Source organism: Helicoverpa zea, chromosome 3, assembly GCF_022581195.2.
Source record: "Helicoverpa zea isolate HzStark_Cry1AcR chromosome 3, ilHelZeax1.1, whole genome shotgun sequence".
Taxonomy (NCBI): domain Eukaryota; kingdom Metazoa; phylum Arthropoda; class Insecta; order Lepidoptera; family Noctuidae; genus Helicoverpa; species Helicoverpa zea.
In genome coordinates this window covers 10972548-10992718 of record NC_061454.1, presented here as the reverse complement: position 1 = coordinate 10992718, position 20171 = coordinate 10972548, and the positions used below count along the sequence as shown (strand labels likewise).

General features: G+C 37.4%; 6 protein-coding genes across 7 annotated transcripts; 4 read left to right on the top strand and 2 right to left on the bottom strand.

The window, feature by feature from the left end:
* Window positions 1-596: 596 nt before the first annotated feature.
* On the bottom strand, window positions 597-2964 carry LOC124645890 (asparagine synthetase domain-containing protein CG17486). Its single transcript, XM_047185865.1, has 7 exons — window positions 2788-2964; window positions 2455-2703; window positions 1956-2342; window positions 1471-1877; window positions 1220-1391; window positions 876-1117; window positions 597-799 (listed from the first exon to the last, which is right to left on the bottom strand). The coding sequence occupies exons 1-7, from the start codon at window positions 2836-2838 to the stop codon at window positions 601-603; spliced, it is 1707 nt and encodes a 568-aa protein (XP_047041821.1). The 5' UTR covers window positions 2839-2964; the 3' UTR covers window positions 597-600.
* A 327-nt stretch (window positions 2965-3291) lies between these two features.
* LOC124646233 (regulator of nonsense transcripts 2) lies at window positions 3292-7915 on the top strand. The gene is made up of 10 exons (XM_047186341.1): window positions 3292-4153; window positions 4264-4476; window positions 4544-4795; window positions 4954-5096; window positions 5227-5521; window positions 5612-5827; window positions 5911-6957; window positions 7036-7185; window positions 7287-7432; window positions 7518-7915. Exons 1-10 carry the CDS (start codon window positions 3452-3454, stop codon window positions 7690-7692), a joined length of 3339 nt encoding a protein of 1112 aa, XP_047042297.1. The 5' UTR covers window positions 3292-3451; the 3' UTR covers window positions 7693-7915.
* A 274-nt stretch (window positions 7916-8189) lies between these two features.
* Window positions 8190-12418, top strand: LOC124646234 (nuclear pore complex protein Nup93-like). The gene is made up of 15 exons (XM_047186342.1): window positions 8190-8595; window positions 8684-8864; window positions 8949-9251; window positions 9336-9478; window positions 9595-9828; window positions 9899-10040; window positions 10124-10292; window positions 10378-10483; window positions 10568-10653; window positions 10730-10856; window positions 10946-11111; window positions 11191-11271; window positions 11358-11597; window positions 11783-11980; window positions 12240-12418. Exons 1-15 carry the CDS (start codon window positions 8426-8428, stop codon window positions 12357-12359), a joined length of 2466 nt encoding a protein of 821 aa, XP_047042298.1. The 5' UTR covers window positions 8190-8425; the 3' UTR covers window positions 12360-12418.
* A 35-nt stretch (window positions 12419-12453) lies between these two features.
* LOC124646236 (putative nuclease HARBI1) lies at window positions 12454-14019 on the bottom strand. Its single transcript, XM_047186346.1, has 5 exons — window positions 13672-14019; window positions 13390-13580; window positions 13174-13306; window positions 12956-13097; window positions 12454-12883 (listed from the first exon to the last, which is right to left on the bottom strand). The coding sequence occupies exons 1-5, from the start codon at window positions 13900-13902 to the stop codon at window positions 12492-12494; spliced, it is 1089 nt and encodes a 362-aa protein (XP_047042302.1). The 5' UTR covers window positions 13903-14019; the 3' UTR covers window positions 12454-12491.
* Window positions 14020-14075: 56 nt separating this feature from the next.
* Window positions 14076-15851, top strand: LOC124646238. Its single transcript, XM_047186348.1, has 6 exons — window positions 14076-14599; window positions 14688-14879; window positions 14985-15050; window positions 15150-15306; window positions 15445-15598; window positions 15685-15851. The coding sequence occupies exons 1-6, from the start codon at window positions 14396-14398 to the stop codon at window positions 15719-15721; spliced, it is 810 nt and encodes a 269-aa protein (XP_047042304.1). The 5' UTR covers window positions 14076-14395; the 3' UTR covers window positions 15722-15851.
* Window positions 15852-16095: 244 nt separating this feature from the next.
* LOC124646235 (general transcription factor 3C polypeptide 5) lies at window positions 16096-19915 on the top strand. 2 transcript variants are annotated; one of them, XM_047186343.1, is made up of 9 exons: window positions 16096-16231; window positions 16585-16755; window positions 16978-17185; window positions 17265-17379; window positions 17466-17742; window positions 17926-18136; window positions 18381-18541; window positions 18867-19049; window positions 19813-19915. In XM_047186343.1, exons 2-9 carry the CDS (start codon window positions 16648-16650, stop codon window positions 19882-19884), a joined length of 1335 nt encoding a protein of 444 aa, XP_047042299.1. In that variant the 5' UTR covers window positions 16096-16231; window positions 16585-16647; the 3' UTR covers window positions 19885-19915. The 2 variants fall into 2 exon arrangements, with proteins under 2 accessions (XP_047042299.1, XP_047042300.1); XM_047186344.1 differs by having other exon boundaries at window positions 18368-18541.
* Window positions 19916-20171: the final 256 nt, after the last annotated feature.

The following is a 20171-nucleotide window of genomic DNA, read 5'->3' as shown; positions in this document are numbered from 1 at the left end:
TGAATATTCAAGATTTAGTTACCTAAGCAAAGAGTAAAGTAATATATAGTACCTAAGTTTATTTTTCACTTCCTAATATTGTAAGTTTTTTTTTAATAAAACGCGAAACGCTTATAAATAAAAATAGCGATTTTTTTATTTTTGGGACACAAAAGTAGCCAAACGAGTTAGAAGAAATTAGTGCAAAGTGCTTTTTTCTAACTTTAAGTAATCAGTTAATTTATTGTGATTTTGGCGCAAGCCGGCGTGCGGCAAGGACGTCGGTGGAAAAGAGGGGGGGTAACAGTCGGACTATGTCACCCCTCTCAGTCCCGTCTCAATGTTTCGAGTATGTATTGCGACTGGTAGTATGTAGGGAATCTAGGTGGAGATTAGAAAGGCACACTCCTTGACTTGTCCCTTCTGCCCGCGCCATCCTGGAGATGGCACCGTCCCCCCCCGGGTAAATGGGGGCTCTTACGCCGCTACTGGTTCTATACTTGTAATCCATCCAATAAGTAAATGGACTATTTTAGGCAGTAAATTGATTATTTTTCAGTAATATGGTTTACATGAAGTAACTCCCTAGAGCGCGGGGGAAATCAATATTAAAAAAATAAATTATGTTGTCAGAGGTATATTTTTAAAGAAAGTTTTTGATATGTCACTTCCTTTCTCTTTTTTATTTGCTATTCTTGAGCCAAATTGAAGTGCTCTTTTAGGTAAAATAACAGCTTCAGTTAATCCAAGATTAAAGGCAACCAGTCTCAGCATGAGCTTGTCTCCAATACCAATGCCTAAATCTTCACTGGGAAAACACCTGTAACAATACCATTATTTTATGACACTTTATTTCTATAAGCAGCATCTAGACAATTATAAGCAGTAATATTAACCTTAACCATGGTTTCAATTGAAGAATATAACTTGTAAAATCTTCATCTAGATATGGCATTCGAGGTTGTCTGCCATGATCACATATGACCCTGTTATCTCGGGCCAGATTTCTAAAGGAAATTCTTTTCCAGTCTAATTGTAATTCCTTGTTAAGCCCCTGCCAACCATTTCTTTTGAATGCATTTTTGTGCCTTGTGTATCCACCAAATAATTCATCAGCACCTGAGCCTACTAATAATACCTGAAAGCAATTGTTTTTAATGTATCTTCTTATGTGCAATAAGTATCTTCAGGCATTTACTTCAATATTAATCAAATGAATCTTTTATGATGGCCTACTCACTCTACAAGTGGAGGATTCTAAGCTATTCTGACCTCTCGCAGCAAACCATAAGGCTGTTCCGAGACTTTCATCCAAGATTGTTTTTCGAGGATAAATAAGATCCCCAATAACATTCTCTTGATATTTTTCCACTTCTTCTTTTGGTATATTAACTTCTTTAAACACCCATTTCCTAAAATATGTATGTAAATATTAAAAATAGGTCATTTAAAAACCATATCTTGAATTCAGTTTAATGTAGGTGAGTTAACCTGGTTGGACATAGTTTTTGTAATTCTTGTAGTGATTGTTTCCCTGTTATTCGATCGGGTACATCAAATGTACTTTTGTGATCTTTTTTAAATGCTACATTGATAAGGTCTATGGTTTGTTCTCTTGGTAAATACTTATCAGCCAGTACAGCTAATATTGTACAGTCCAAACCACCAGAGAACAGCATTCCTACTGTACAATGACTACAACTATGTATTGTATTATTTAAACACTTTTTACATTTATTTGGTTGTCTATTTAATCTCAAATTAATGCTTATTTCCAATAGCTTCGTCACTTTCACAACAGTATTCTTTATAATAGTGTTTTCTAACAGTTTCTTCATAAGTGTTGATTTACATTTTATTTCTCTAGCTGTTGATTCTATGAATGCTACTACTTCATCCTGAAATAACCAGAAAATCAGAATATAATAAACATGCAGACGGAGACATAAACCATTAAACATATCAAAAGTAATTACATATTTTGTTAATTCCTTTTCCGTATACTCAAAAGAAAATTCATCATCGGGTAAACTCTGTTGTTTTCTCAGTTGTTCTGTCCAATCATTAATAGTTAATTCTTTGCTGGTATGTAATTCTTCATCCCAAGGGCAGAGCTTGACTGTATTTGTTCTTAGATTTAATATTTGTATATGTGTGGCTGGAACTTCAACACAGTCATATTTTCTTCCTAATGTGTTGCCAATAACTATAGTATTGTCACTTTTGTGAAACAACAAGGAACTTCTTCCTATTCTGTCTCTGAGAAAGTATAGCATATTATTCTGTTTTTCATAGTATATGATTGCAAATGGGCCTTTTAATAATTTTAGTTGCTGAACAATAAATTCGTCTGTTGGTTTCTCCTGAAATTACTAATAGGTATAGAAATGATGATTAGATAGCAAAACACCAAGCATGTATTAGACAAAACTGGGATAGTCACATTCATAATATTACAGTAAGGAGATATCTTACAGCCTTGGTTAGCATTTCCATAATGACTGTTGTATCGCTAACATCGCAGGGCCAAGTGTCATCAAATATATCGCCGTTGTATAATAACACTCCTTGGTCATTTTCCACAGGCTGAGGTGTTAGCTCACGGCCTTGCATCCAAAGTACTGCTCCACAAAAGAAGGCAGTTAAACCGTCACCCAAACACATTTCTACGCTTCGTACACAGTCGGGGCCCCTGTTTTTAATGCGCTGCATCACCTGGGCATCCTTTAATGATAGAATATTGTAATTTAAATAATAAATCAATTGATGAATAAGGTTAGTGTTTCGATTTCCACATAATTATGTTACCTTTATTTGTTGGTTCTCACAGAAACATATTTCACAAAATATTCCACACATTATAGTCAAATTTTATTAATATTTCGTTTCTGAATATACGATTCCCAAAACTAGAATCGCATGCATGCGAATAAAATACGTAGAATGCACAGTAGACTGGCAAGTAGCAAGTAGCTGAAGTAGGTTAGTAGTCTGTGGGTAGCATGCATTGCATTGGCATTGGCACGTAACGTTGACACATGACACTGTTGACAGGTTGATAACTTTGACATAACTGTAAAGTATCCTACACACTGCTCGTGAAGTTTCTCGGCGAGGGACTCGTAGATCGGAGCTAATGATGATGGAATATAGCGAGATAAAGTTGGCCGAAGCAAACTGATTTGTCACTCTATTTCAGGAGTAATTGCAAGATAAAAAAAATAAGTACTGCGGTGGAACCACCCCTACATTTTCAACACTATGGTATGGTCTACTTCTCTTGTCATGTCTTGTCAGCAAGGCGATCTGTCAAAGTGCACAAAGTGTCAAAGAAATAACCAAAACACTGAGAGAAACGAAGAACTTTAAAGAAAATAATAATAAACTTTTGTAATGAAACAAGAGTAAGGGAATCAGTTCGCTGTTCAGATATTTATGAATAATATTTGATGTCGTTTATAAAGTGTTAAAAATGACAACTAACGAAAAGGATGCAGAAAAAAGTGAACAACAGACAGATTCGGAAAACAAAATAGAAAATGCGGAAGACGAGAAAGCAGCCCTCGATGAATATACATCTAACCTCGAAGCCAGGGTAAAGCAGAAAACTGAACTTCGAAATCAAAATTTAAATTGTGTACGTCCGCCGGATAACTACTTTTCTAAATTGGACTCTGGTTTAAAAAAGAACACGACTTTCGTGAAGAAATTAAAGTCGTTTAGCGCTACACAAATTGATACACTTTTGAAAGACTTCAATGGTTTAAATCTCACGAAATATATATCAGAAGTAGCTGCTGCGATTGCAGAGGCTAAGCTGAAGATGTCTGATATTGCAGCTGCTATTAATCTATGTTCAGCACTTCATCGCACCTATGCAGATTTTTCATCAAATTTCTTTGAAAACTGGCAGAAAATTCTTACATTTAAAGCTACTGATAAAATTACTAACTCTTCTAAATTGCGAGTGGATATAAGATTTTATGCTGAACTGGTAGCAGTTGGTATATTCACAAATAAAATGGGACTCCCTCTGTTGGGCAATGTCCTCACAGTGCTTATAAATATGGATAAAGAGGAGCATAACAACATACCAATTCTTTTGTCATTTTGTAAACATTGTGGTGAAGATTATGCCGGATTAGTTCCAAAGAAGATCAGGGAAGCTGCTGAGGTAATTTTTTTATGTGCAAATGTTGCAGATTCAAATAAAAAAAAAAAAGAGAACTGGCTGATATAATACATCTTTAGAGGTACTATCTAAAGTTTTTGTTTGTTTTCCAGAAACACAATGTAACAATTCCTAGGAATCCATTCCTGCCAGCTGAAAAACAGACAGCAGTAAGAACTCTGCTCAAAGATTACTTTTTATCCTTAACTAAGCATTTACTGGCTGAGAGGGCTCAGCTGCAGGCCCTGCATGCGGCCAATCAGAGAACTTTACACACCAGAGGTGAACTGTCACAGGAAAGGAAAGACCAACTAGAACAGCATCAGGTGACTTTATGACTTTAAAATGTTTTATTTCTACTGTACAGATGTTCTAAAAGTAAGTTTTATCCAGGCTACTTATGACAAGCTGCTAGCGGGCGCCCAAAGCTTTGCAGAAGTGCTGGGAGAAGAGTTGGGGGAAGCAGGAGAACCCCCAACCTTGACATTGACAGTAACTGAAACACAAGGCACTGTCACCATAGGAGGCAATGAGGAGTTCACCATGCAGGCTGGCACAGATCCCTGGCAAGATGAGGATACCAGAACATTTTACACCAGCTTGCCAGATCTGAAAGTATTTATGCCCAACTATCAAATGAAAGAGGTAAGCTTGCTTTCTCTTTTAGAAAATATCCAAATGAGACTATCATTTTCTGTAGAAATAATATTTAACTACAGATTTGATGGTGCAATAATACTGTTCACTGTATTATTTATTTCTGCTGTTACATTATTTTTGTTATCTCTGAATAAATCTTGCAGACTGTAAAAAGTAAGCCAGAAACTGTAACAGAAGAGATGTTGGATGAAGATCTAAAGGAGGATGAGCTGAGTGACAGTGAGGGACCCTCCACTGTGCCCGATATGGAGCAGGAAGAGGCACAGCCATCCAATGTTTCTAACAAGTTTGTACACATAAAAAAATTTGTTCGTGTTACTAAAGGAAAATCAATAAAGAATAAACTTTTGAAACGGTCAGTTTCTACTTATATATACGATTTTAATTAAAACATTAAAGAACAAAACTTTTTACAGATATGCCCTGGATGCATTCTTGAATGAGCTGCCAAATTGTATCAATAGAGAATTGATTGATAATGCTGCTGTGGATTTTGTTTTGAATCTCAACACAAAGAATAATCGGAAGAAACTGACAAGAGTCCTGTTCAGTGTTGCCAGGACTAGGCTAGATCTATTGCCTTTCTACTCGAGGTTTGCGGCAATACTGTACCCAGTTCTACCTGATGTTTGTGCAGATTTGTGTCAGATGTTGAAACAAGACTTTAGATATCATGTGAAGAAAAAGGATCAGATCAATATTGAGTCCAAGGTAAGAAAATAATTTCTATTTTATTGTAATCATCACATTGTTGTGCATATTCTTGATGATTTTAATAACAAATATATTTGTTTGTTACAGATAAAAGTGGTGCGATTCATTGGTGAATTGGTAAAATTCAGCCTTTACTCTAAAATGGAAGCACTGTACTGTTTAAAAGTACTCTTGCATGACTTCAAACATCATCATATTGAAATGGCATGCAATCTGTTGGAGACTTGTGGCAGATTTTTATATTGTAATCCAGATACACATCAACGCACTATGATATATTTACAGCAAATGATGAGGAAAAAGGTAACGAATTATTTTTAAATGAAGAGAAATAAATGTTTAAAAATTGGGTCATCATTTTTGTTTAAATAATACTTCTATTTCAGACTGTATCAGCCCTAGACTCGCGTTACGTGACGCAAATAGAAAATGCATTTTACTATGTATGTCCTCCTGAAGCGCCAGCTCAACCGAAGGAAGAAGAGCCGCCGATGCACCAGTTCATAAGAAAAGTACTCCATGAAGACTTGCAGAAGAGTAATGAGGAGAAGATTCTGAGATTAATGCGAAAGCTCAATTGGGATGATCCAGACACTGCCGCTATTGCTATACAGCACCTCGCCGGCGGCTGGCGCGTGCGGGCTAGTGCCCGCAGAGCGCTAGCGCGGCTCACCGCAGAGCTAGCCGCCTGGCAGGAAGCTGTAGCCCCCGCCGTCGTCGACACTATCCTCGAAGAGATCAGAGTCACTATGGAGGACCCACACCCCAGATACAATCAGAGGAGAATAGCCACTGTCAGATACCTCGGAGAGCTGTACAATTACAAGTTGCTAGACTCCCGTGACGTGTTCACAGTTCTGTATTCGTTCATAACTTTCGGAGTAACGAACGACCATGCTAACGTGTCTCCTCTCGACCCGCCAGATAACGTGTTCAGAATAAGACTTGTGTGCGCTCTTCTCGAGACTTGTGGCGCCTATTTTAACAGTGGATCAAGCAAAAAGCGACTAGATTACTTTTTGACGTTCTTTCAAAATTACTACTGGTTCAAACAATCTGATCCCCATTGGACTGATGACAACATGTTTCCTATTTATGTAAAGTACATATACCAAGAATGTTTGACTACTCTGAGGCCTAAGTTGACATTGTTTAATAGTTGGCAAGAATGTAAAGACGCAATAGAAGAGTTGCGTCAAACTTTATACCCAGAGCTAGGCGAAGACGATAATGATAACGATGACATGGGCGACGACAGCGTCAACGAGGGACTGGATACTATTATTGAGACTGATGACGAAACAGATAATCCTCAACTTCCTGAGGAAAGTTCTGATGAGGAGCCCATCACAGAGAATACTGGGAATGATGATAATGACCTTCAGCAAAATGATGATATTACAATAGAGCCAAGGAGACCTGCTCCGAAACCAGTATGTGTCTTTTAAACATGAGGCATCCGTAATTGATCAGTAAACAATTCTAAAATTAACGTTGTTATTCATTTACAGGTAGAGGATGTTGAATTTGAATCAGCATTCGAAAAGATGGTAATGGAAAACATTGCAGAGCGACAACGTGAGACGAGGCCTCAACAGCGAGATATTGCCGTGCCCATGACCTGCAGACAGACAACAAAGAAAACATATGAACAGTTATTGGTACGTATTTTTATGTTGTAAGAGAAGATCAAAATTGTTTTCTGGGCGTCAATGACAAACACAAGCAATAGAAATATTTTTTTCATGAACATTGTTCACAGCAAGGTAAAGAGGGCGTAGCATTCGTGTTGATGATGCGAAAGGGTACTAAGCCGCAATACAAGTCGTTCAATGCTCCACCCGAATTAGCAAGCAACCTCCAGCAGCAAGCCTTAGCCGATAAACAGGAGATGGAGAGGATGAAACTGTATGTACATTTACTGCTTCATGACTTTAAGACCTTACAGATACTCACTTTCATCGTTTATTTAATTATATCCAAATTATTTCAGATTAACCCTGAACATATCAGAAAGGCAAGAAGAGGAGGAATACAGCGCCGAAAGCGGAGGAGGTTCGGGAGGCAGCGGCAATCCCAACAGGGGACAACACGTTCGACAGAAATATCAACACCCAAAAGGCGCGCCCGATGCCGACCTTATATTTGGACCTAAAAAATTTAAATAATGAAGTGAAGTGATGTGGTCACCTAATCAATTTTTATGAAATCTTTATTTTATTCATTTTTCTGCAGTTTTATGTTTAGGCAGTTGAGTAGATTTTTTTATGACGTGTTTAATAAAGCTTAACTTCTCTGCAGGTAAAGAAGTCGATTATTTGTGTTATATGCTACATATATATGTTTTGAAATATACTATGTATCTCAGAAATAAATGAGAGTTTATATAGATTTTTGATTTGATTACCTCATTGCGACTGAACTCTCTCTTGTCGAGTATCGACATTAATGAAAGTGTCGTATGTACAGGAACGGGCAGAGCAGCTTATTTGCACTAATATCATAAATGTTATCTATTTTTGCAGCGATAATAGTGTAAATTGGAAGGGTTTCACGATAAAATTGTTGAAGATTAGAAATGAGATTTGGAACGTTTTGAATTTAAACCATAGACAAGGTTTATTCTCTTGATTCTCAGGGGCAGTTGACAGCTCAATCAAACTCACTCAACTGTCAAGTTGATGTCACCATCACAAGCGGTATTTCATATTTCAATCAATTTCCGCGAGTAAAAATTGGAATTTACCGGCCGTTTTTATAATTCTTGATACTCTTTGCTTACTTTGGTCGGAATCGTAAATGTATTCGTAATTTCAAATTAGTGCTTGTTTATCGAAGCAGTCGACAGAAGTGTCAGGCTGTATTTGTGTGTAAACAAGCTTGGATAACCTCTACCGCACGATGGCAGACGACGATTTCAGTAAATTATTGCAACAAGCTGAACAATTAACGACTGAAATAGAAGGCAATGAGGAGCTACCTAGAGTTGAACGTTCCTTAGGCCAGGTGCTTGAGGCGTCGCAGGAGCTATACTCAAGAGTTATCCAGTCGGGCGCGAACGATATACAAGCGTAAGAACTTATTGACAATATTGCACATCTGGCGTTTTCTATTAATTAAATGTCTCCTATATGTGACCAAAATTCATGTGTTTTGCAGGCATCTTTTGTTCGGTTCAAAAGGAATTGATTTACAACAGATATCCCAAAAACTCGAAACACTAAGTTCTAAGAGGACTTTCGAGCCACTACAACCTATTGCTGACTCTGATATTGAAAGCTTTCTAAGGAATGAGAGAGAAAATGCTATTTTATCACTAATTGATGAGGTCAACAAAAATGTAAGTACAAAGACAACATGAATGAATGTATTTCTGTTGCTATGATAGACACTTACTAAAACAGTATGATAACTTAAATTACAGTCACTACAAACTACTGAAGACCAAAAATGGGAACACATGTTATCAGAATGGAACAGAGAAAAGATAAAGTTGATGAATGCTATGATTGGCCCGTCTCAAAACTGGCTGGATCTCAAGAGGACCCCTGAGCCACCAAGTATTGCGGACACACCCAAGAAGTTTGGTCATTCCATGCTGGATAACATAGAGGCTGCATATGCTCGACAAGTTCATCAGTACAACAAGCTGGTGTTCCAAGGGTCTAAGTCGAGGACAGCCTTGCATCTGAAGTTTGCCCAAGTTGCTGAGGAATTTAATGATGCAGTAAGTTATTTTATAAATATTTTTATATTTATTGTGTTTTGATTGTTATACAATATTTTACTAGTGATTCAAATTGATTTTCAGAAAGTTAAAGAAATGTGGGAGATAATTAAGACAATGGCCAATATACCAGCTCTCGTGAGAGATGAGGATCCTCTCAAGGCCAGAGGAAATCCCACCATACAACAGTGTCTTGTTGCTCAAGGCAAGAAATACTTAGAGAAAAGGTAATACTTGAATTCACTTAGGAATCTCTGAAACGTAATTAATTAATATTTAGTTCATGGCACAGTTTCACAAGAGATCTTATATCTCCCTCATATTTATTTTATTTTTCTTATAGATACAAACTATACATGAGTGATGTAGTGAGATCCAACCCATCAGCAGCTATGCGAGGCGGAGAGCCAGGCACATATCCTCTCGTGCGAGGTTTCGTAGGCCTCCGCTTACAGGGACAGAATGTGCAGGTGTTGACAGATGGTGTTATTGATGAGCGCCCGCTCTGGCCCATGGTTTACTACTGCCTGAGAAGTGGTGATGCCAATGCGGCCCTGCACTGCTTGAGGAAGGCCGGGTAAATATATTGACCATAGTTCTTTGGAATTTTTCATTTGACTCAAAATAATGGTCATTTTTATTTTCAGCCGAGACCATGAAGAATTCATCTCTGCTCTGGAAGAATACATAAAGAATCCCGAGAAACCTTTGAGTGATAAATTACAAACTGCCATAAATTTCCAATATAGGATACAAGTGCGCAACTCTACAGACCCTTACAAAAGAGCTGTAAGCTAATGCCTATTCATAATTCAAATTCTGAAATACCTAAGCATAACATTCTTCTCATAATTTTGACAAAAAAATTCCAGGTATACTGCATAATTGGTTGTTGTGATCTCAGCGATGAGCATTACGAAGTGGCGCGCACAGCCGACGATTATCTCTGGCTGAAGCTTTCCTTCATCAAATCGCGCACCAACAACGAGACTGAATCATTCTCATATTCTGACCTGCAGAAAATGATTTTAGAAGAATATGGTAAATTACATAACAAAGTCACTATACTATAGTATTTTATTCACTGTGTGACTTGCTTTCTCACATTTTTATTTTATTTTTACAGGAGAAACACATTACCATGCTTATGAGAAACCAGTAGTGTATTTCCAAATGCTGACATTGACTGGCCAGTTTGAACCAGCAATTGAATTCTTGTCAAGAATTCCAAGGTATGGTTTGCAGTCACATTGTTATTTGTATTGTTATTCATATGTATTTTTTATGTACAAACGTATGTGCTGTTATTCTTCTAGGTTCCAAGTACATGGTGTGCATATGGCATTGGCACTTCATGATGTTTACATGTTAGGAACTCCTCGTAATGTTCAAGCTCCCTTATGTAAGTAAAATACTCTATAATAGTTTATTCAGTTACAATTGTGTATCAGGTGCATAACTCACTATTTCAATTGCAGTATCTGTGGACACGGACGACCCGTCGCCGCTCCGACGTCTGAATTTGGCTAGACTACTGCTGTTGTATGTCAGAAAGTTTGAGCTCACAGACCCATCAGATGCCCTACATTATTACTTCTTCCTGAGGTACCTGAACTGTAACTGATAAGTTTCTTCTATATTGTTTGTGCCAACCAATAACGTAATTAATGCTTTGTAATGTTCGCTTTGTTTAGGAACCTCAAAGATCCCAGTGGCAAGAACTTATTCATGTGCTGCTGTACTGACCTAGCACTCGAGAGTCGCGACTACGACCTCCTGTTTGGTCGGATGGACGCACTCACCGGACTGCGTAGCTCCGGCCTATTGGATCAATTCAATAACCCACATATTGATAGCAAAGTAAGCATATTTTCGTTCATTGCATTTTTTATTTACACCAAAATTTGCTTCAATAGTAATCTTTTAAATTTTATTTTAGGTGATAGCTCTGAATGTAGCAGAACAGCTAGTGAACAAAGGATTATTTGAAGATGCCATTACCATGTATGACATTGCAGGAGTAAGTATTTTGCCAGACTAGATCTCTATAATTGTCATTGAGTGATTTTGGCAATTACTACATGTTTGATATTTTATTGTTTGTAGAACTTGGAGAAGGTTCTAGAACTATTCTGCGTGCTGTTAGCGCAAGTAGTGAACAGCGGAGGAGGCGCGGGTGGTCTGCGACAACGCCTGTCGTTGTTGGCCGAGCACGTCTCTAGGAGACTGCGCTCGGCCGACGGCACTGCGCTGCCTGCCGCTCTAGTGGAGGCTTACACTAAGCTGTGCAAGCTCATGACATTCTTCGATCAGTTCCACAACGAGAATTATGAAGGAGCACTTGAGGTAAGACAAACACATTATTAACCAAATATGTATTATAAACATTTGAGGTCTTATTTTTTGGTGGGAAATCATCAGATGACTAAAACCCCCCATGTTCCTTCTTGAGCCTGTATCTCTTTAGAAAGATCCTGCAGCCCGGCAAACATTTTGACGTTATATTTGACTTATATTAATACATATTACAGACGTTGCGTGACTGTGAGCTGGTGCCGCTGAGCGCTCGCGAGCTGGAGGCGCGCGTGTCGGCGGCGCGGACTGCGCGCGGCGAGCTCCTGCGCAGCCTGCCCGCCGTGCTGCGCGCGCTCTGCACCATCCTGCTGGCGCAGCGACAGCGTCTGCGCACCGCCGCGCACTCGCAGCCGCTCGCCGCGCAGAATAATAAGGTCAGCGCCAAACATATTACTAGGGAAATGTTTTGTGTGTACAACTCGTACGAATAAACTGTGCACGCCGCTGGAATGTGAATGTGAACCCCGCCGTAACCGTACTTCGGACGACTTCACAGCGCGAGGTGCACAGTTAATTCGGATGGGTTGTATTGCTTTTATTTTAACAAGAGATATTTTATTAATGAAATCAATCATTTCATTGATGCAAGGAAATATTTTTCAACTTTTTAACAAAACTTTATTTTGTTTGCAGCAAGTGGAATGGCTTCGTGAACAAGCGGAAGTTCTGAACACATTCGCGGGTAACATAGCGTACAGAATGCCCGGCGATACCTACAGTCAGTTGGCGCAAATGCAAATACTGATGCATTAAATTAAGTCTTGTATTTTAGAAAAGGTCATTTTCATTATGTATTAAATATTTTCGTATAATACTGGGTTTCATTCAGTCATTACAAAAAACTAGATACTGTAGGGATTATAAAATTAACAATATAATATATGCTCAAATACTGTAGTAAATTCGTTCTGCAAGTTGTCTCCTTACTTCTAAGCCTATGTACAGATCATTCACATTGTCATCAGGCATTTCTGTCACTTCATTTATCACTGGCATTGGATCAGGGTCTATGTAGGGCTGTGGGTCTGGCAGTCCAGCTCTTACGCACAGATTATGCAACACAGCACAAGCATTTATTATCTTAGCTGCTTGCTGTGGTGTGTAGTGCAGTGGCCTTTTGTGAAGGCACTGCCACCTGCCCTTCAGCTTAGATATACACCTTTCTATACAAGTTCTAGTTCTGCCCTGAAAGTGATTGTACTGAGAATCTGGTGTGCCTTGAGGAGCATGCAGTATAGGTGTCATCAACCAAGCTCTCTGTGGATACTTGTTGTCAGCTGAAACAAAATAATGTGTCACAAGATATCTCACATCATTAAAATTAGATACTTAAATCATAGAGTAGTTACCAATGATCCAACTCATTTCCCCTTGTCTGCTAACACTTTCAATAAAAGGTCTGATATTCATTTTATTCCAAATATATGCACAGCTGGCTGATCCACCGAATCTACAGCAGACTGCTATAATTTTACAATCTGCATCACAAATCTGGAAATGAAGAACAATATAAGAAGTTTGGGTTGCAGGAGCATATGAAATCTGCTACAATTGTATTAGAACTTACAATTTGTGCATGTATAGAGTATTGCCCTTTCCTGTCATAGAATGCCTCTTCATCATCTCTTGGACAAACTATCTCAACATAAGTGCCATCAAGGCATCCAATTGTTTCTGGAAAATGATATTTTCTGTAAAATCTGTAATCAAATAGCATAGAATAAATTATGCAGATGTTAATGGGTTTATAAAAAGTCAATGTTTTAATATAACTCATGTTTACCCTTCTTTGATCTGGTCCCTCTGCATCACAGTGCTGGGGAATATGATACAATTATTGAGCACCATATTAAGTCCCTCAACCACAATCTTTATGACCCGGCTCACAGATTTCTGTGATATGTTGATACTGAAGTCTTTGCCCACAGACTTCTGGTGGGAACCACTTGATAAGAATGAGAGTGTAACAAGTACCTGGGTATTTGAAAAAGAAGTATGTAGTAATTGTTTATTAGCAATAGTTTTCAGAGTTTTTTTTAATAGTTCGAAGAATAATATAAATCACCTTCAAAGAGAAGGGTATACCATTAGATCTTTGAGTTTTTGGAACAACAGGTTCCAGTAATCTTAGAATATGATGAAAGACTTCTCTGTTCACACCACAGTTCTTCAACAGATAAGAGTCAGGTAAGTTTATACAGTCAGAGAAGTCGGTTAAATGTCGGCGAGCTATCCTCTCCTTATACGCACTTCCCCGCAACATTTTTAATTTCAGAAGTGTATTCATATTTAGCATGAATAAATGCCGAGTTTAAATTTCAACAGTTTATGTCGTAATACTTTCAATATATTCACTTATATTTTTACTTTGAACATATGTAAACAAACATTATTTTTATTTCACGACCCAACCATAGACAAACTAATTGTGAAATTTATATTTTCTGTGTCGCCTGGTGTCGCCAAAACCTAGGCTTTTGATACCAGCATCAGTTAAAAATACCGTGAATATCTTCCTATTTTCCTTTTATTTGGATAACAGTGCAAGTGGTGGAACTAGACTTTTCTTTTGACATGATGAAGATTGGCGTGTTTGACAGCTGAGAAATAAAAAACAAAGCTGTGTGTAATGCGGTAACAACAAATAGTTATAAAATAATAAAGTAATAGTTTGATAGGTAACAGAAGATGTTGTTGTTTCATGGTTGTAAGTATTTGTAAGGTGTTTAATTTTCGTTTTCGCGAGTATAGAAGCCTTAAACTGCCAATAATAACACAAGATCACAACAATGGAAAGACGTAAAGCCAGTCCGGAACAGTTGAACATGCTTTTACATTTTCTTGAGGAAGACAAGGAACTAGCCATTGGAAAATTCTCAGGCATCGAGGGTAGAGTTCGTCAAACAAATGCATGGATCAAAATTACTGAAAAACTTAATGGAAACTCTGGTTTTGGTTCTGGTGCTATAAAAACTCCTGATAAGTGGCAACAGGTAAATATAGTTGCTTGAAGAATATCTTATCGTTTTTAAGAATATTTTGTTTATTATCGAGTTTAACATAAAATAAATGTCTTTTCAGACATGGAGAGACTGGAAATCAAATGTAAAGAAAAAGGCATTTAAAATAAGAAAGAATAGATTTACTCCTGGCTGTAATGCAAACATACAACTAACAGAGCCTGAAGAAAAAATATTAAGACTTATCTGTACAAATACATCAGTATTTGGCCTTTCAGGGGTGCCAGAGACTTCAGCTTTAAATAATACTATGGTATGAAAATATTTCTTAATACTTTGATCATAATATTTCAAGTAAGTATTACCTACTTGTAATATGGTAATTTTTTAAATAATACTATTTTTTGGATTGTTTCAGGCACCAGCTCAAAGTACAGGACCTACAGATGATATGTGTAGTGCTGATCCCTCTACTAGTAATATGGTAATATTCTGCTGCATACCAAATATTAATAGTTAATACAAAAAAAATAACATACATAAAGTTTTATATGAGAATTATACGCAATTCTTAAAATTACAGAAATGGCCATCAGACTCACAACATTTTACAGCAGCTGATATAGAAATGAGTCTAGGTGATGGAGTGGTGACTGACCCAGATGCTGGTATGGGGCCCAATGAAGTATCTTCTGGTCCTGTTACTGGAAAACCTTTATGGAAGAGGGGCAAACCAGTCAGTGAGTATTGAAAATGATATGTTGGTATTATTAGTTTTTATGATAGGGAATCATCATCAGCCTTTTTTATTGTCCTCCTGCAGGTCACAGACCTGAAACATTTATTTGGAAATATACTTATTTGAACATTCTTTTCAGGGCTTGTACATGACAGACTGCTGAATCTTGAGGAGGAAAGAATAAGGATTGAGAAACAGAAACTCTTAGAAAAGAAGAGGTGTAACAATATAAGACTTAAGATGGAAAAAGACAGACTGGAGATTGAAAGACAGCGAAATGTCTTGTTAGAGAAGTGAGTCTTTGTCTTTACACACTTATTACATAGGTACCTGCAATTTGATTTTCAAGAATTCTTTAATGACGATTTTTATATTTCAGGCTTTTGGTAGCTGTGGAAGCTGTGGCCCATCGATGATAGTATGATAATATTGTAATAAGAATATTATATTTTTATACTTCAACAAAAATCAGCAATAATAATATTATGCAATGAGACATAATTAAGTGTAGATTAAGCTTGTGATATTAAATATTTATAATAGTTATAGTTATTTTTATTCGCACTTCCTAGCAATAATTATTAGAACTTACAGCATTGCAGGTTTTGCTACATAATAATGAAGTTGAGAAACCCATCAACTATTTACTTTCTGTGTTGGATATTACAAATCGTTCCAAAGGGTGCATCAAACGGGCACAAAAGCACGTTGACAGCAGCCGGTCCAGTGGTAAATATAGAGGTCAGTGAAAGGGTGAGTTATATAAAAACTATCGAGAATATCAGGAATAACTGAAACTCATGCTAAGAATACACACCTAGTAGTGTAGAAAAGTCTGGAACGCATCAACTGACAGTGACATGAATGACATTGAAAACCAAAAATGTCAAAATAGAAAAGCATGTGTTACTGTTTTGGTTTGAAAACTTCAAAGTATCAAAGTATCAAAGTATCAAAGTATTTATTATTTGTAAAACATAGGTATACATAAAGTGTAGATCTTAAAATTAAATAAAATAGTGCGCTATGTTCTGTCTATGGTGAGACGTACAAATATAGTTTGGACTACGTACTACTTAAAATAAGAATTTTTTACAATTACATCTAGAATTAAATTATATCAAAATCTAAATTAGTCATTTAAGAACTCATCGACCGTGTAGTAACATTTCTCAATTAGAATTTTTTGCAATGTTTTCTTAAATTTATGGAGAGGTAGTATTTTAACCTCATCTGGAATTTTATTGTAGATTCTCGGAGCGACGCCAAAGAAACTTTTCTTCGAAAGAATAGAAGGAAACAATTAACTTGCAATGTGAACACAACAAAATAACGCACAATAATGGAAAATAATATGAATCGCGAACTAGTGGGAGTGCTCTTCCCTGGAATTGTGAAAAACGACGACAAAGCTATAGCATGTTTGGGTGGTATTAGGAATATTTCACAGGTGTAAAACCTATCTTACCTTATGTATCTTAATCTTTTTCTATTTTTTTTTTTTGTATTATTGCAATTGTGCTTTATATGTGGCGTATTAAATCAGTTTGCTAAATATTGAGAACAAAATCAAAGTCCTCGGCCGCGACTGCCTCTCTTCTGCTTGCTATTAACTTGTTAAATGAAAACGGTATCGTGATTAAGAGTTAGAGAAAATGTTTCTCATTTGCAGGTTTACAGCAGTTATGCGAAGAAACGTCTTGGGTTGTCTTACCAGCCCGAAAATCCATTTATTAGAAAAATATATAGTACTGGCAAAAAAGCAGCTGGAGTTCTTCTTAAGGTCAAAGTAAAGAAGACGAGAGATGGCACTGAAGTTAAGAGAGAGGTTGTTTCAACAACTATTGTTGGATGTGTTAAGACTATGTTTAGATTTGAATGTAAGTTGATTTTACACATCAGCCATCATTATGAGTTCGTTTTGGTCAATTTATTTTTTAATTTTGTTTTCTGTTTTAGCAATGTGTGATTTCCAATACCTGCCTGTGCACAGAGAAGGGTCTAATGACGGCCCCCTAACTTGTTCTTTGGAAAAAGTCCTACCTTCAGGGCTAGACACTATTGATTTCATGCTGTAAGTAAAACCAACTGATGAATAAAATCTAAAATAGTTTTATGTTAGAATGAATAGGTACTTATCCTTGTTCTTTTTTTGTATAGGCAACCAGCACCATTGCTGCTTATTCCATCAAGCTTCACAAGGCTAGAGAAACCAATTACCTATACTTACACTGACAAACGGTACCCAGACAGACCGGACCAAGGCGACAATGTTCACAATAAAACCAGAAGTCTACGTAGTTCACAAGTCGCTCCCTATACGTTCAACTTGATTGATGACTGGCCTTCTGAACCACATGAAAGTTATGTCAAGCAAAAGGACCTCAAGTGTGAATCTAGTCCTCGAATGGTTGAGGAGTATGAAACTGTTAAAAAGGTTTGTTGCTGGAACATCTTTAAAGTGTGTTAATATTTATTTAAACTTTTTGACTGACATTTCAAATTCATGGTTATTGTACAAGTTACAATCCAAGTTATAACTGTATTTTCAATCTGCAGTTATTTATAGTCAGTCAAATAAAACAAAACTGTAAAATTAAATATGTAAATAATATTTCAGCTCCTAGAGGAGAGGCCAATATGGTCGCTGAACTTAATCAGGTATCACACAAAGATCAGGCTGAGTTCTCTGAAGATCATCATGCCTTCTCTAGCTCTGTACATGAAGACTGGACCCTGGAGGTCCATGTGGGTTCGATATGGGTATGACCCTAGGAAGGACCCAGGTGCCAGAATATACCAAACATTGGACTTCAGGCTGAGGCATGCAGGTACTTTGTCCTATTTTAAATCTGCAAGACACCCAGACACTCCTGGATAAGTGGCACTATGAAATAATACATTCATATTTGTAATTTTGTACAGAAACAGCACTCTAAACGCCATAAATGTTCTCAGCGGGTAATTAATAATTAAATACTATTAATTTTACAACAACTTTTACTAAACAAAAATAAAACGCAATCAATGCAATTCGCCATATTGGTTGGTAATACATACAGTTTGGTATGACAGCGGGCGTCCGCTCCATGATAGTGCCGCGCGAGGAGATCACGACGGACCGCGAGCGCGCCGGCCGCAGGAAGCACGCCGACCACGCCTCCGAGGACATCGCCGAGGGGAGCGTGTACTTCCGGCCCGGCATGACGCCCACGCAGAGACATATATTCTATCAGGTAAGGAAAATTATTCGAGGAGAAGGTTCTTGGAGTTTCCAATGCTTGTATTGATTGTCTTTTGTTATTCTGGTAAAAAAAAATATGCTGTGTGTGACGTACTTATGTACTAAATTTTGCAGTGAAGCCGCACTTTGGGCTTACCGTACTTGTCGTAACATAATATCTGAAAAGCTAGTGTCCCTTTAGGAAATGTGTTATTTGCATATAGCATAGCAATACAGACCAAGCTGTGGACACAACTAATTCCAAAATAATTCTACACTTCCAAAGGTCCATATACTTGTAATTTTCCTAATTAATTGGCCTTTAAACATCCCCCCAGTACTGCGACATCCAACTACCAGAAGTGGAAGAGATATTGGCCGCGGAGCCCCCTCCCGGGTACATGTGCCATCAGAAGCGCGGCTGGCTGCCCCCCAACACCGACGAGATCTGCCGAGACCATATGTTCCGATACGTTAAGGATACGCTCTTCAATAGTAGCAACCCTGATTTGAAGTTTGAGGTAACTATCATGAATTCCAAATTATATTTCTTTCTACAACGTACCTAAATATGTAATACTAGGTATATCTTATCATTTGTCATGAAATATTTTTTTTAAAGAATTGAGAGTTACCTCAAAAAAGTCGTTCTGATAAGTTCTTGCACACCCATCTTCTGCATCTCTCATTTCATATCAGTACATTACGCATAGGCCCCCTTAATGCCATCAACCTATGCTCGGCTTGAAGAATGCAGTCTTCGCGGATCCTCCGCCGTATTAATATTGTTCGTTAATTTCAAAATTAGAATTCAATTTTGTTTTATTTCACTACATGCCACAAATGAGATTGTTGGTCCATATTTACGCTTTGTCACGACGCTAATTCAGTACAAAATATTTACAGCGACGCGATTAAAAATAATTAACAAAACAAATATCTGTAGATCATTAACCTTTAAACGGTAAAGAGATCTGTATCTGTTTGTAGCATAGCAATAATTTGTACTTTAATCCTCATTATCGCTAAGATTACCTACATGAAGTCAATTACGTGTTATCTGTATTGGCGAAATAGATAACGGACATATAAATCTTTGTCGCCTATTATTGACATGCGATTGCAGTGCATCCAAAGGCATTGTTCTCGAACTTACGGGAGGCGAGCAATTCGAGGCTCTTTTAATACACTCAATTTTCTATTTAAACGAGTCAGATGCCTAAAATCACATTCGACCTATTTGTTGTGTATCTGGATTATTTTTAATATATGTGTGTGTTACAGGGAGGCAGTGGCAGCGACAGTGATTCTAACTCGGATGACGATACCACGATCAATGACGTCGACGAATCGTAAAAATCAATAAATATTACCTACTTGTATGTTATTCTCGTAGTTTTCATTTACGACCTTTTTTATTCCCTTTTATTTAAGTTTTGCTTTGAACATCTACTTGCATTCTAAAAGCATTTTAGATGTACGTGATAAGTGCTTAGCTACAAGCTGAAGTAAATTACTGGACGAACCGTATCACAAAGTGAGATTTGCAAACACACAAACGGCCTATGACGGAACACGACGGTTTTTAGTCAGTAAGAGTCTGACACTCCCTCTCCGCTGCTAACCCAGCGGGAGGGGTCATT

Bases quoted from the DNA above. Each gene is read 5' to 3' on its own strand.
- LOC124645890 (XM_047185865.1), bottom strand. From the start codon at position 2,838: ATGTGTGGAATATTTTGTGAAATATGTTTCTGTGAGAACCAACAAATA. The intron at 1,392-1,470 runs GTTAACTCACCT...TACATATTTTAG, and splicing joins CAAAAACTATGTCCAACCAG to GAAATGGGTGTTTAAAGAAG. The intron at 1,118-1,219 runs GTGAGTAGGCCA...AATTGCTTTCAG, and splicing joins TAGAATCCTCCACTTGTAGA to GTATTATTAGTAGGCTCAGG.
- LOC124646233 (XM_047186341.1), top strand. From the start codon at position 3,452: ATGACAACTAACGAAAAGGATGCAGAAAAAAGTGAACAACAGACAGAT. The intron at 4,796-4,953 runs GTAAGCTTGCTT...TAAATCTTGCAG, and splicing joins CCAACTATCAAATGAAAGAG to ACTGTAAAAAGTAAGCCAGA. The intron at 6,958-7,035 runs GTATGTGTCTTT...ATTCATTTACAG, and splicing joins GGAGACCTGCTCCGAAACCA to GTAGAGGATGTTGAATTTGA.
- LOC124646234 (XM_047186342.1), top strand. From the start codon at position 8,426: ATGGCAGACGACGATTTCAGTAAATTATTGCAACAAGCTGAACAATTA. The intron at 9,252-9,335 runs GTAAGTTATTTT...ATTGATTTTCAG, and splicing joins CTGAGGAATTTAATGATGCA to AAAGTTAAAGAAATGTGGGA. The intron at 11,272-11,357 runs GTAAGTATTTTG...TATTGTTTGTAG, and splicing joins CCATGTATGACATTGCAGGA to AACTTGGAGAAGGTTCTAGA.
- LOC124646236 (XM_047186346.1), bottom strand. From the start codon at position 13,902: ATGCTAAATATGAATACACTTCTGAAATTAAAAATGTTGCGGGGAAGT. The intron at 13,098-13,173 runs GTAAGTTCTAAT...CTTCATTTCCAG, and splicing joins ACTCTATACATGCACAAATT to ATTTGTGATGCAGATTGTAA. The intron at 12,884-12,955 runs GTAACTACTCTA...ATTTTGTTTCAG, and splicing joins GGAAATGAGTTGGATCATTG to CTGACAACAAGTATCCACAG.
- LOC124646238 (XM_047186348.1), top strand. From the start codon at position 14,396: ATGGAAAGACGTAAAGCCAGTCCGGAACAGTTGAACATGCTTTTACAT. The intron at 14,600-14,687 runs GTAAATATAGTT...ATGTCTTTTCAG, and splicing joins CTCCTGATAAGTGGCAACAG to ACATGGAGAGACTGGAAATC. The intron at 15,599-15,684 runs GTGAGTCTTTGT...TTTATATTTCAG, and splicing joins CGAAATGTCTTGTTAGAGAA to GCTTTTGGTAGCTGTGGAAG.
- LOC124646235 (XM_047186343.1), top strand. From the start codon at position 16,648: ATGGAAAATAATATGAATCGCGAACTAGTGGGAGTGCTCTTCCCTGGA. The intron at 17,186-17,264 runs GTAAGTTGATTT...TTTCTGTTTTAG, and splicing joins GACTATGTTTAGATTTGAAT to CAATGTGTGATTTCCAATAC. The intron at 18,542-18,866 runs GTAAGGAAAATT...ACATCCCCCCAG, and splicing joins AGAGACATATATTCTATCAG to TACTGCGACATCCAACTACC.